Below are 14804 nucleotides of genomic sequence, written 5' to 3'. Positions count from 1 at the left end.
TTTGTTTCCTGTATAGGGTAATGGGTATTCTGATATCATTGATCCTATTACAGGATGAGCCACTTTTGTTCTTATCTATATGGGTATATTATCATATGATAATCTTATACAACACTTTGATAATGCGTGATTATGTATACGCATAAAATTAATTTTTTTCCTCCAAAATAAATGGATATCGTTAGTATAGGAGTATCTTTAGCTTGCTTTAAGCATAAAAACTTAGTTAAAGAAGTTCTGCTGATAGTGCCTACAATCGCGTATTTTCAATTAAATGAAACAATGTTTGAAATGTATGCTTAAAGTCGTACTTATAATATTAGATATAAAAACCAATAATATTTTGCAAAAGCATATAATTGTAACTGCATTAGTAAATAAGTGAATTAAATATACTGAATTTTAAGTATATTCAAAAAGTTTAGGACCAAAGAAATTAATAGATTTAATTATATACTTTCATCCCCAAAAGGTAATGTTATTTCACTTTACTTTTATAATATTAAATATGATCATATAGCTATTTATCAAAAAGAAACAGTCAGAAGAAATGTCATGTCATTTTTATCTTAATTTCTATTTGTTACTTTGGTCTTAAACTTTTTGACGGTAGTATATATAGTATATACAGTACGGAAATTAACTAATATATAAATTAGTATTATTTAATTCTTTCTCGTAATGTATAATAAATTTCTTCAGTTAAAAAAGTACAAATTGTGACATATTGTAAGCACCCATTAGAATCATTGGGCCTCAATTGAAAATTTCTAAATTCATCTATAAACGCTTTCTATATATGTACAAAGTTTCACCCAAAATAAGAATTTCCGAGTTTGCGATGCTCCCTTGTAAGTGAAGCGATCTTATAAGCTATCAGAATGCACTTTTATTTGTTTTCAGTCACAAATTTTGTAAATTTCATAATTTAAAACATATACATTTAGTATATTTAAGTACTTTTATCTCATATAACATGTCTGATGTCACATATATAACCATTGCGTTCTGATAAGACTGATAAGGTTCCTGCGAATCTGTGAATAGCGGATATGCTATTATGCATATGCGGATATGCTGTTACCGCAGGTTTCCTAAACGGAAGTTTAGTTCCTTTCTGTTATTCGAAATTATCTCTTGTGTGGACCGATGAGATTTTTAGTAGTCCGAAGAATATAAAACGCAACACAAACGTTTCCTTTCAAATTTATTTCAACTCTTAATTTCTTTTACTTCTGTGGCGATTGCATCGCCGCAGACCCAGAAATTAGAAAGACGCGACTCAACGTATCATGATACACATATACACGCACATATACATACGCGTACATACGGGTACAGAGACAACAACTGAAGAAGGTAGACAACACGCGAGACGGAAAACGAGAAAACAATAATAGAGGAAGCCGTTACAGACAACCGTCGTAATTTATTAAAATCAAGTAAAAGTTGTATTTTGCTATACGGATTGCGCCGATGCACATGCACGTCATATTTAAAACCGCGAGTCAAAGTTTAGAGACAGTTAAGCGTAGCCCGCGGAATGGATAGGAGAGCGAAAGGTTTTCTCTCGGGAAGATTTTGAAGTCTTCGAGAGATTTCCAGGAGGACACAGAAGTCGAGACTGGCGAGCAAACAAGCAGAAATTCATTCGACCGGTATATCTCAGCGAGAGCGGGCGCGTTCAACGGGTGTATTCGGAATTGAGATTTACAATAAATTTCGGACGGACTCTCAACGCAAAATTAACATTTTCTTCTTTTGTTACACCCGGACACATTATTCTCCTGACACACAAAACACAGATAACCAAACTTCAAATAGATACGATAAAAGTACAAGCTATTTCTTTAAATAATGCGCGATTTAATCGCAAGTAAACCATTTACATTAGATTAAACTCGCGACACCGCGATTAAAGCCGCTTGTTGCAAACACTGATCTGGAAGCTACAAAGTGACAAGGAGATATGCGACTTAAATGTAATATCTGTTTCGCCACGTATTAATTCGCATTAGTTTCTACTTTGTTTCTAGTTACCTGTTAATTTTACGAGTGAGACATACACGTTTGTGTGTGATAATGGTGAGAATAATGATGGTAAAAGTGTTAATGTTCCTTCTATTCACAAACGAGGTGCTACATATTTTTGGAAGATTGACCGTAATACGTGTAGCGCAATCTCAGACAGAGAGAAAATTGACTTGTGTCTCCGAGGATGACGGCGCAGCTCTTGTGTGGAACGATGAGATATCAGAAACATCAATTAGGGAATCGAACCCAATGCGTAAGTTGCCAAAAAGAAAGAAATATTTTCAGTCTTCCATGCTAATACGCCCATTTGTAAAACATTTAGATTTAATACATCACTAGCGCAAATGTTGCGATTATTTCAGGGTTTCACGATGTAGATGAAAGGCAATCAGATAAAGACAGTATAGATTGCAAAATGGACGAAAACGATGATTGTTTGCAATTCTGGATTAGAGAAAACTGGAATTTTATAAATTCCTTTAAAACACCATTGGGTCCGGTATTTGATCGACGATGGGAAGGTAAAAACTCCGTAGATTAAAGAAGTTCCGATAATTTACACGGATACTCTATGGTGTCGAACAAACAAATTTTTGAGATCTTACTCTAAGGGCGTCGGAAATTTTTAGATTTTCAGGAATATGAAAACTTTAACATGGAATATGATCATGTACTATTAGAAAATACAACAGCGTTTTCCTTTTCGGTTCGTGGATTGTCTAGCGATTTGCAAATAATATTTTGCAATGGTGACGATTATACGAGAGATTTTTGTTATTGGATCATAATAGGCGGTTGGGGCAATAAGCGATCCGTTGTACGCAGGTGCCCAATAGGAGTGCCCAAACCTAGAATGGAGGCTCAGGACGAGGAGTGCAGGACAGATAAAGCTCCCTTCTCTGTGAGACATAATACATAACATAATACATTACATTTTCCCTTTAAGCGTTTCTAAAGCCATTGTCTATTTATGCATAAAAGATCAAAGACATTTAAAATCATATTTTGGAAGAAATGTTAAACTGACATCATACGTTCATCATTATTCGTCACATTGTCTTGAGAATTGCATCATAAGAAATTTAAATTCACAAGAATGCGTACATACAAACGCGGAGACATCTTAATATCGTAAATATTAAAGATAATTCACGATTAATCCAGCACAATCCACTATCATTAACTGAATGGAGAACTTTTCTCGTTATGTGGAACAACACGAATCGAAGCATATCACTTTACGATCCTAGCAGTGATAATGTTTTTATAAGATACGAGGATATGAAACAGCCGAAAGAAAAAGTGGAAGGTAAACCAGTGACAAACTCAGGCATTTTTTATTATTATCACATGTTTATAAGAAGCGCCAACATGATGATTTACCGATTTCACAAATGTAAGTAACAGAATACTTCTGAACCATTCGAGATCCGAACCAATCGAGATCATTATTAATCGTTACTATTAATCAGATATTTCGAATGGAATAATAATCGAATAACGAAAACAGAATTGCATTCGTGTATGTACATTTTTCAGATTCCTTTCTGCATACAACCGTCGCAGATACAACTTTAACGAGTCCCACCTTTTCGTTTAATAATACGATATGTATACAAATATTACTTGGCCTCTGTGTGGAATGTGAAATGGACATAGTATTATATGACAGAACAGGCAATATAGAGCTGAAAAGTTTTCTTGTAAAAGGTTCTTCGAAAGCTGCAAGTCACGGCTTACCTACATGGCAATTTATTACAATAAAACATTCAACAACAAATTATGATAGGGCGACAATGAAATTAACATCTAAACTTAATTCGCGCAGTTCTGATCCATTGTGGGCAGTAGCCAATGTTCGTCAATGTCCCAGAAGGAATGGTACGAACTGTATTAACACTTTAAGTTCCCCTAAATCTGTTAAAATCAAGTCATGTTCTACATATCCATAAAATAATTTTAAGAATTTCTTATGGTGAAGAAACCGTTTATACATATATATATTTTATTTAATTATTTGTTTAGTGTCGTTCAGGAAAAGTGTTCTGCTGTCTACTAGATTATCTACTTGGTACGATTGGCCGAACGTGATGTGTCAAAAATTATTTTACGATAATCCCTCTGTTGTGAACACTGTACCAGATGCCACATCAAATGTGGAATTGGGTAATTACTAACAGTTTTTATTTACAACGCTCCATTTTGCTGCAATTAGATAAAATGCATTCGTAAAGATTAGAATACGACTTTTTAGGAAAGTTATTTAAAATTACAAAATGTCTTACATTTTTTCAGATGACGTAGTATGTCCTGAAGGCCGAATTGGACCCAATTGTTTGCTTTATTGCAAAAGTGATGTATATAACCACACTTGCAAAGAACATGTAATTTGTTATGAAAAGGATGTACCTGTCCTCCAGGTTTCAGAGGAGAAAATTGTGCTTTATGTAAGTAATTAAAAATAACTTATAGAATTAATTCTATCTTGTTGATTTTAACATTATTTATGCATAATAAATATTGCTCATAACTTATTTCCTTAGCATGCGAAAAAAACAGATACGGTTATGGCTGCAATCAGATGTGCGGTTCGTGCAACAAATATCGAATGACTTCATCACTTGATACATGTAATAAAGTAACTGGAGCGTGTACTGCTGGATGCACTTATGATCAAAATATACTTTATATACCACCTTTATGTAAAATGGGTAAAGTAGTTATCATAATGTCTAACAGCTTTTTTTTCTCGTTATACTTTCCTATACAAATACATATGTATCATGTTCTAATGAAACATATAAAGAAGCAATATTTAATGTATTGATTTGCTTAAAGATATATCCAAGCCCGTCGCACCCACAATTGATACTGTAAGTAATACAAATATACAGGTCAACGTTCCTGTAGAATGGAAGGATGAATACAAAGCATTACTAGAGTATGCTTTTACCATTTCGTCAGTAAGTTTAATACAAAAACTTATTAAATTATTTGTTTTTTAAATTACTGATAAATGAATAAAATGTTACGATCATGTCTAAAAACTGATATCCACATGTGAAAAGTACAAGAAATAGTACTTATGTGACACTTCTTTTCAGAGTACAGGTAATACTAATTACACTGGTTGGAAGCGAGTATTTCAGAATATGACAGAGTTGACGGAACGTTTTACGAATTTAGAATCCGGTGTCATTTATAACATTGCATGTATATTTCGTGTTTGTAATCAGTATGGTAACATGTGTAGTAACAACATACAGAGTAATTGGCGAACGGCGGAGACTGTTTGCAATCGTAAGTTTAGATCATGTAATGTGCGAAATGTTTTAAGATATACTTTTAAGAAAAGTGCATTTCTAATATTATTATTAGTTCTCTCGAAGTTTTGCACTATGGAATAATTTTCTACAATGATATTTTTTCAATACCTGTTTAGCAACCGACCTTATGTTGGACTCTGAAGAACATAGCTTGTCAATTGATTGGAAACTCGACCCAAAGGTATGTAGATCTCTTTGTCTAGATTGCTCATGCAAATATATTAAATTATAAAATATTTTTTTAGAAACGTAAGTTTTGCTAATTTTTATTCTGTTCCAGCAACCGTTTCCATGTCCGGCGAATTGGTATCGAATAATAGTACAAGTTACAGGCAAAAGCACACCATTGTTAAATACAACAGTTAATCACTTTCCGTATACAGTGTCGCAGAAATTGCCATCTTATACTTCCTTTACGGTAACCATAGTTCACGAAGATAAAAAAATATTTTCCGACGACATTCGTACACTCGAGGAAGGTAAAGTTAGTTATATCTCGTGAAAGGATACATATAGCGAACAATTCGTTTGTGTATAGGCTTGTTTCTCCTATCAATGTCCTTCATATACAATTTTCGTAAATCGACAGCCCCATCGATTGTGTTAAATGCTAGAAGCCTAAACGCATTTGATAGGAACGTTACTTTGGCATGGACACCTCCAAAGGAACCAAATGGAATGATAAAGCAGTATGAAGTAACATTACAGGTAATATACATAAATTGAAAATCGATTAATCATTAATTATCTGTTATTAATTATCAGTTATTTTATATTCCATTTAATATAAAAAGTTCGACATTTTATTAAGATTAAGCCTATTAAGATATATAAAATACAAAATATAGGGAAGGAAGTGAAGCATATAAACCAAAATTGATATAATATTTTATTTTAATGTCAATTATTTAAACTTAAAATAATATCAATTAATTATACTTCATGTCAATTAATTAAACTTAATTAAACTTAATTAATATCAATAATATTAAACTTATTTCAGCCTTATTATGCTGATGATTTCTATCAATTCTAGGTTATGCAATATTATGGCTGCAAAGATTCTGTAGTTAATCTAAATAATATCAAAACTACATATTGGACAAGCAATACAACAATCTTAATCCAAAATTTGCATCCGTTTGCATTGTATAAAGCACTGATTGTAGCTCACAACACACGACATGGCAGCGACCCCGTATCGATATCGTTTAAAACCAAAGAATCTGGTATATATGCACATTCTCATTGGTTATCATAGCTATCATAAAACGTAAAAAATCATAACGTCATAACGTATCATAACGTAAAAAATTTCTGCATTGAATCTAACAAAATTGTTGGCATGCAGCGTACGAAAAATTCGTCCGTCCATCAGACAGTGGCCAGAGTACGCGATTAATATATATATATATATATATTTGGCTATCATAAAACGTGGAAATTAAATAAACGATCTGATCCATATAATTAATTTATATATTACATTATATATTACATATTATATACTACATATTACATATTACATTATATATTACATATTATATATTACTTTATATATTACATTATATATATATACATTCTGTTGATCCTTGTATTGCTCTATAGGACATTGACCAAAAGTAGCATTGATAATTGGTTTAAAACAAGATATTAATAATGATTAATTAATAGATCAAGATCGACATGCTATCTAGTGTTATATTTATTTTTTGTATATATTGTGCCGTACTTGTTGATCAAAGTATTAGATACTTTTATTATTACACTTATCAAAATGTAGGCTAACCATGCGTCGATATATCGATAACATTATACATTATATGTTATTTGTTTTATATATATTTATAATGGTTTTAACAGTATATAAGAAATTTTTAAACACAAATATTTATGCGTATATACAAGTTTATGACACTAAATAAGAGCTGCCAACAATTTTAAACAGATATAGCAACAGAAGTATTCAGCCAGATAAATGTACAGGATTGGAAATTAACATGGGGATCGCCTGACGACTGCACCACTATTACGGGATCATTATATGCTAGAATAAAATACGCACTATTAACGACGAAAACTTCCCCATAGTAAAACAAACACGATATAATTCTCTTTCTTTAAAACGCCGAACAATTAATTTATTGGTGGGGAGCAATATGTAGCAAGAGTGTATGTAATAAGAAAGGCTAATGCTGAAGAGAACTCTTCCGCTTATCAAGAAATTGAGTTTACAATCCACCTGGAAGTAATTTTAGTGTTATGTTATTTATACTGCTTGACTATTTTATAACTAGGATTAATATAATGTAAATGACAGTTCCGCCCCAGGTAACCAATCTGGATGTCTATGAGACTGATACTCGTGAAGATCAAAAAGTCGTATATTTGAGATGGCAGGAGCCAATTCCACCTCTCAACGGAACATTACGTAGTTATAGCATCCTATTATGTACCATACATGAATGCTCTTCTACAGAAGTTCCATTGACTAATAGCTGCAAATTATGGAATGATTACATTTGCGGATCTGCTAAATTTAAAATCAAGAATCCTACAATTGCAGTAAGAAAGTGACATACTTAAGACTTCTTATTATAATTGTTGTTGTCGTTGTAGTAAATATATATTATACATATCTTCTAATAATAGATAAAGAGAGATTATGAAACAAATATATGCAGTTTGCATAACATGATATACAATATTACAGGTTGTCGCACATAATCAGGATGTTCGTGATCCAGGTCCTCCGTTTACAGTATCTAAGGAAAAGCTTAATAATCAAAGTATGTCTTATAATTCTATTCTTGAACTTCTTGTAAATATTAGCTGCATTATGGTTTTCTCTCCTTTTTTTCCAATTATGCATTGCTTAAAAAATATTTAGTACTACGTCGTAACTTTTGTACGCTGTTTAGTGATCTCCATGCTACATCAAATATATTTTGGTTACGTCTCATTATACCGTTGAAGAATGGTGAAGAAAGCATTTCTATTTTGTTATTTAGTTTACATAAAACGTAACAATTCTGTTTCCCCAATTTTTTAAAGAAATCATTAACTGGTATTAAATTAAATCAATTACTATTCTGCCTGAATATCGATTACGGTCAAATTATTTTATAGTTCCAGAAGAACCTGCTAATTTCACTGTACTACCATATAATAAAGGCATTGTAGATTTATACTGGAAGCATCCTTGGAAAACGGGTAGCCGTCTCGATCATTTCTATATCATGATAATACCGCTTTCCACAAATCTGGTAAAGTTTCTGGAAAGAAATTGGCGACCTTACAATTCGTCCATTAATGTTACGGTGACAAATTATATGCGCGAATATACGAAACGATTATACCTGCACCCTTCAACGCAATACCACATCTTCATTAAAGCTGTAACAGTTTTGGGGATGTCTAGCACAGTACAATACAAGGAATTCAAAACACCTTCCAGCTTAAAGTTCAGCGGTCCTCTAAAATATGTAATGCACGATTCAATGATTTCATTAAATATTCCGCGTATTGTAAACTATACAAAGGACAGCACAATACACGTCATAGTAAAAGGACCATTGGGACCCAATGGTTGCAAAGGATATTTGAGAGTACCTGAAGATCTGCAAGCTATAGCAGACATAGACGTGTCCCATGTCGCTTGGGAAGCCGCTGAAATTTCGGTATGTCTACAATTTTAATAAAGTACATTCCAATTCTTAAAACATCCAAAGAAAAAATAAACTCATGATAATAATTAAGAAACAATGAGATAAATATGTTGTTAGATCGTTAATATGTCATATGTAATTGTACCGCTTTGTATATATTTTGCGTATCAACTATCTTAAACATTTGCTTCTATTTGTAATAGAGTCAACAAGATCTTAACAAATCATTTACGATCGGCAACAATAAAATGTATGGCAGAGCCAAGAATTGCCAATTGCAACTTAAGGAATCGTACGACATAACGGTTATCGTAACTGAGATAATGAAAATTCACTTATTGATCCGATCATGCTCAAATAACAGTTCTCAACGGTGAGATTTCATCACAACCACATCATGAAGCATGGCTCATACCTGTAATATTAATTCTTATCGTGGCAGCCGTGTTACTTTATTTGTATCGCAGGTAATATCTCTTTTATTCTACTTTATGGAAAAAGAAAATTATTATTTATGAGTGTATTAGGATAATGTTGGATAAAGGAATCATACGATATAATAATTATCATAACTGAGCATAATGCAAGTTCGCGTTTCCAGCCGATTTCCATCGCGCTGAAAATACTTGCTAATAAAATCTCGCCAACGCGTTACGAAGTGTGGCTAGTACCTGTAATATCAATCTTTATCGTGTGCAGTATGGCTGGTTATTTCTGCCGAAGCTATCATTCCTTTATTTTAATTACTAAAAAATGAAAACAATTATTTGTGTAGGGTTGCGGTATGAACATAAGCGGCGTATTATTATTTTATGTTGTTTGAAAGCGGCCGCATTAAAAGAATCGGCAATTAATAGATGTAAGATTTACGAGCGACCGACTCGGATTGTTATCACGTCGGCTCGACTATTGTCAATCCGGCTCGGCATGTTATGATGTCGGCTCGAGGTTAAAGCATGCGGCGTTTCACGCAAACGTTTTCCGAGGATTTATAAGGAGCACGAGAACGAAAAAAGGAGAGATCCTGCGAGACCACGATACCGAGCACATCGTGTTGCGAGTCGTAAGAGTTTTGTATCCGTATTAAAATATATACTACATTATATTCGAAGTATATAATGAGTTTGTCGAGTATCCCACCCGTTTTCCCTACATTTGTTACCCACGTTCTTGTTTATGTTCGTCAAATAATAAAAAGCCCACTACTTTTACTTAACTAAAGTCACAAATTATTACGTGTCACGTGCTATAATCCATTAACTGCTTCTGACAGAAAAAGACAGACAGCGATTAAATTGATACTGCATAACGAGATACCCTTATCTAGTAACATCGAGGATTATGAGCACGAAAGACATTTTGTAATATCAAATTCGAAACAGAGTCTCTCAACTCTTTCCGACAGGCAATCGCGAGTAACTTCATATCATCATTATGAAGAGATAAAGGAAATAACATGGATAGTGAAAGTAAAAGATTTCGACAATTTTGTTAAACAGGCAATAGAAACAGGATTGCTGAATCAGCAATGCGAGGTAAGAACTTAATTATCGCTTCTCATCGCTGAATTATCGAATTAATAGATTGTGGAATAAATGACGGCGATTTCTCATTATGAACAAAAACAAAGATTCGCATAGCAAAATGCAGAATGTACTTTCGGTGCGACGTGTTACGTTAATTGCAATTTTTAATCACATCAACATAATACGATAACATAAATATGATAACAACAATTTATAATTTTTTTAAAGAAGTTACCAAAACGACACACTCAATCATGTGTTCATGGTAAGCTTCCACAGAATATAATAAAAAATCGATGCGAGAATCTTGTTCCAAGTAAGTAAACATTGATTGTACTTTCACTTTACAACTTATAATACTTGTTCGCGCAGTAATGAATCATATAACGCTGATATCTGTAGATGACGATACGCGCGTTGTGCTGAAGCAACTTCCGAGCGATCCTCATTCCGATTATATCAATGCCAATTACATCACCGTAAGTGTCCATTCAATCAGAAATATTTCAATTTTGAAATGTAAAACTGCAAAATTGTTCATCCACGTACTGTTAATAAGTACGTTCAAAATTCTCTTCACATATATATATACGAATATATATATATATTGTGTATATAAGCGCATTATAGTCTTAAATATTAAATTATTATTAAAATATTATTGTACAAAAGGGCTATAGGAAGAAGAAACATTACATAGCCACTTAAGGACCCAAACCCAACACGGTTATCGATTTCTGGCGCATGATTTGGCAAGAAAATGTTCTAATTATTTGTATGCTGACAATGTAATTGAAATGGAAGGTAAGTGCGATTTTTACGCCAAAACTATTAAAACAGAATTCAAAATGTAGGAATTGATATCTTTATCAATATAGGACACAATTAGAGATATATCGGGATATAAGATTGACACAATATTAAACGTCAACCGAAAATTAATATCCATTCTTCCTTGTGAAATAAATAATTATCAGTATTTATAATTTTGTAGACTAAGTGCGAGCAATATTGGCCAGATATCGGCAATAAGAAGAAATACGGTAATATTATTGTGCTGAATGCGAAGCAACATGTCTCAGCCGATTATTGCTTCAGAACTTTCCAAATTACTTACGGAAGAGAAACGCGGAAGGTATTTCTAATTTTTCTAATCCAATATCAAAGACGATAGCGGTTATCCGTATTTGCTAAATTGTGCCAATCACAGGTGGAACATCTGCATTATACGGCCTGGCCGGATCGTGGTGTACCATTGTACACACACTCCATAGTAACGTATCTGAAAAAATTATTGGCAACTCCGCCTGGTAATGGCTCTGTGGTAGTCCATTGTAGCACAGGCGTCGGCAGAACTGGAGTCATCATTCTGTGCGACATTTGTCTTCGTCAAGCAGCGGCTGAAGGAGTAATAATACTATTTGCTTAATTTGGTTATAGTTGTCTAGTATCAATTCTTAAAATAATGATTTTAGGTGGTCGACATTTTTGCCAAAACGGTATCCATTAGAAGCGAGAGAGCTAATATAATTCACAGTAAGCAACAGTACTTATTAGCACATTTGGTGTTGATGGAATGTTTACTTTCCATGCCGACCACGTTACCGTGCAATAAGATGTTGCCAAAGCAAATCCAAGAGTTGAAAAAACAATTACCAGAGCAACAACAAAGGTACATCTACATGATTCTTTTTCGCTATTGAATCTGCGCAAATGTACGCTTCCGGAGCCTCTTAATTGAACTGTTTCGATAATCTGCAGATTACAAAATACTGCATGGCAAGACGAAGCTCTGCAACCGATCCCGTTGGCACCGCCATTGTCGGAGTGTAATCGTAAAAAGAACAGATTTCCGGAATTGATTTCAGGTTTGTTCGCACCTTAATTATGGAAAGACTTTTACTTTGTGCGAGCCTGGAAAATTTAAACAAATATTTAGGCCCATATAGCGCAGAAAGATATAATTTGTGCCAATCGCGCGACAAATTAAAAATAGATTAATATTAAGTGTAGTGGACACTAAAGTTTTATCATGACAAGGAGATGTGCGCGTGCGAGAACAATATGTATTATATTTTATTGTGCAGATAAGATTAGCAGAATATATTTGACGAGATATCCAGCATCAGACGAGGACAGCGATTATCTATCTGCTGTTTACGTAGACGGAGTAAAACTTCAGAAACAATATTTAGCCACCCAACTGCCCATGCCATCAACTATTAGTGATTTTGGCGTATGGTTGCCGAATTCAAAGTGAACTCATTCTCATGCTGCAATTCCCCGATCCTCAGGATCCTGTACGAACATTTCTACATTTGTACTACTAATTTACAAAAATAGATTGACTAATAGGTAGACTAATAGATTGACCGAGAATTCCGGGCGGATTCTTCCAACAAAATTTAAAGTGTATCAATTTTTAATACAAAGTTTTAAATATTGCAAAAAAATCCGGGCAGGCTCTCCGTCCAATTATCAACCCAATTATCTGCTATCAAATTTTCAGACTTGCTGTGCAATCGCTCCTGCGAGCGGCGAGTTTAAACCAACACCATATTTAAAGATTATAGCGAAGGAAACAATGAAATTTAAGTATTATATGTCACAAAAATTGTTACTTGTTGACAACTCCGAGGTATACAGTTGGTTGATACTTGTTTCTGTGTTTGTCCCTACTTATTCAATGTGATGATATTGTATTTTGTCATAGAAACTATCGAGGGAACGATCCGTGACTATACTTTGTCTAACAGAATGGGAACCCGGAAGGAATCAACCCGCCATCGTCATGACGATGGTGATGTTTTGGCAAGCTGCAGAAAGAATTCGAGAGGCGATGGACCTACTGTCACACTTTGCCAGTACATATTAAAACTTATTATGAAAAATACCAAAAGTAATTTCATAAAAGTTTGCTTAGAAATCTTTCTCCTTTATTATTTCTTTTTCTGTTTGGAAGAAAATTAAGTATTTAATGCTAGATGCTGAGTTTCAAACAATTATTAAATTTATTTTCTCAAGAGATACTTTGCGGAATCTTCGTTGAAAAATGAATATTCTTTCAGTGACGGAGTGACTGGATGCGGTCTTTATTTAGCGTTGAGTTTTCTGTTAGAACGAATGGCGGTCGAGAAGGAATTCGATGTTTGTTCGGCAGTGCGTGCTGTTAGACGATCAAGACCATATTTTGTAGAATCTTTGGTAACGTATTTATTTCTTAGCAAAGAAAGAAAAAGTCAATGAAAATCTTTTGTTAAAAAATAGTTGTTAAGTAAAAATTATTTAGAATTTCACTCTTTATAACATACGTCAAAATAAAAAAATCCGCGAAGTGTAACCTTTTCTGCATAATTACCAAAAATTCTTTATTTTATAGGAACATTTAGAATATCTATATGATGCTGCAATGGCATATTTGGAGCTCTTTCAAACTTATGCAAATTTTTCGTGAGATAACAATAATTTGCCTATATGAAATAATATGAAATAATTTTGTATACTATATGCTCTCTAATGATATTCAATATTAATGTTAACACTGAACCTATCACGCCAGTCAAATGACCGGTTTTAAACTTTAAAAATTTTAAATTACATTAAAAATTTTTCTACTGAACAGGAATTTATGAATTCAACAGAAATTTCAATGTGCTGGTCATTTGCTTCACTCTCGTCTTCAAAACCTGACAACAGTCTCATTCACTTTTGTCCTACATATATTGATAATGTTCGGTAGAAATAAGTATATAAATTGTCGATAGGTTTAGTGTTAATATTATTAGAAATAAATTGTATTATGTTATCATAGTTTATTAAAAAAAGTCAAAGACAACAGCCATATTTATAATAATTGATATGCACGTTTAGTAATAAGAGAAATAGACTCATTTTGTATTGAATTTTGTAAAAATGTGTTATTCCGCAATCTAAAATTTCGTAATATATCCATTGTAGACAAATATATTATTATAAAGTGTGCTTAATATTTGATACTTTTCTTAATTTTTCTGTTATCATAAGGTAACCTATGATATCCTGATATCCACCATCACAATTTAATTCGCTTTTTTCTTTATGGATGCATGGGATTAATTTTAAATATTAACTGAAATAAACTCTGATATATCATTGCTATAGAAATAGTTCTAGTCTGCCCTAAGCATAAATTAATTAAAGAAATTTTGCTAATAGTACTTTTTGTAACCATGTGCGTTTTACAGTAAACGATAATGTTAATGTTCAACGTA

At 33.0% G+C, this 14804-nt stretch overlaps 1 protein-coding gene across 1 annotated transcript; it reads left to right on the top strand.

Moving 5' to 3' along the window:
* Nucleotides 1-1114: 1114 nt before the first annotated feature.
* On the top strand, nucleotides 1115-14496 carry LOC105287298 (receptor-type tyrosine-protein phosphatase S). The gene is given in 39 exon segments (XM_026974539.1): nucleotides 1115-2287; nucleotides 2397-2555; nucleotides 2664-2935; nucleotides 3199-3430; nucleotides 3574-3915; nucleotides 4060-4200; nucleotides 4330-4485; nucleotides 4578-4745; nucleotides 4873-4997; nucleotides 5139-5334; nucleotides 5477-5541; nucleotides 5641-5839; nucleotides 5950-6068; nucleotides 6397-6589; nucleotides 7309-7450; nucleotides 7526-7536; nucleotides 7591-7608; nucleotides 7681-7925; nucleotides 8074-8149; nucleotides 8490-9040; nucleotides 9232-9351; nucleotides 9354-9384; nucleotides 9387-9495; nucleotides 10302-10563; nucleotides 10783-10870; nucleotides 10957-11033; nucleotides 11227-11358; nucleotides 11549-11689; nucleotides 11765-11962; nucleotides 12030-12226; nucleotides 12316-12422; nucleotides 12642-12779; nucleotides 12782-12808; nucleotides 12811-12854; nucleotides 13064-13192; nucleotides 13268-13382; nucleotides 13385-13418; nucleotides 13623-13758; nucleotides 13934-14496. Coding segments are annotated over 39 exon segments (5775 nt in total). The 5' UTR covers nucleotides 1115-2082; the 3' UTR covers nucleotides 14009-14496.
* The last annotated feature ends 308 nt before the right edge of the window (nucleotides 14497-14804 follow it).

Source organism: Ooceraea biroi, chromosome 1 (genome assembly GCF_003672135.1).
Source record: "Ooceraea biroi isolate clonal line C1 chromosome 1, Obir_v5.4, whole genome shotgun sequence".
Lineage (NCBI taxonomy): Eukaryota > Metazoa > Arthropoda > Insecta > Hymenoptera > Formicidae > Ooceraea > Ooceraea biroi.
This window is presented reverse-complemented; position numbering and strand designations above follow the sequence as displayed.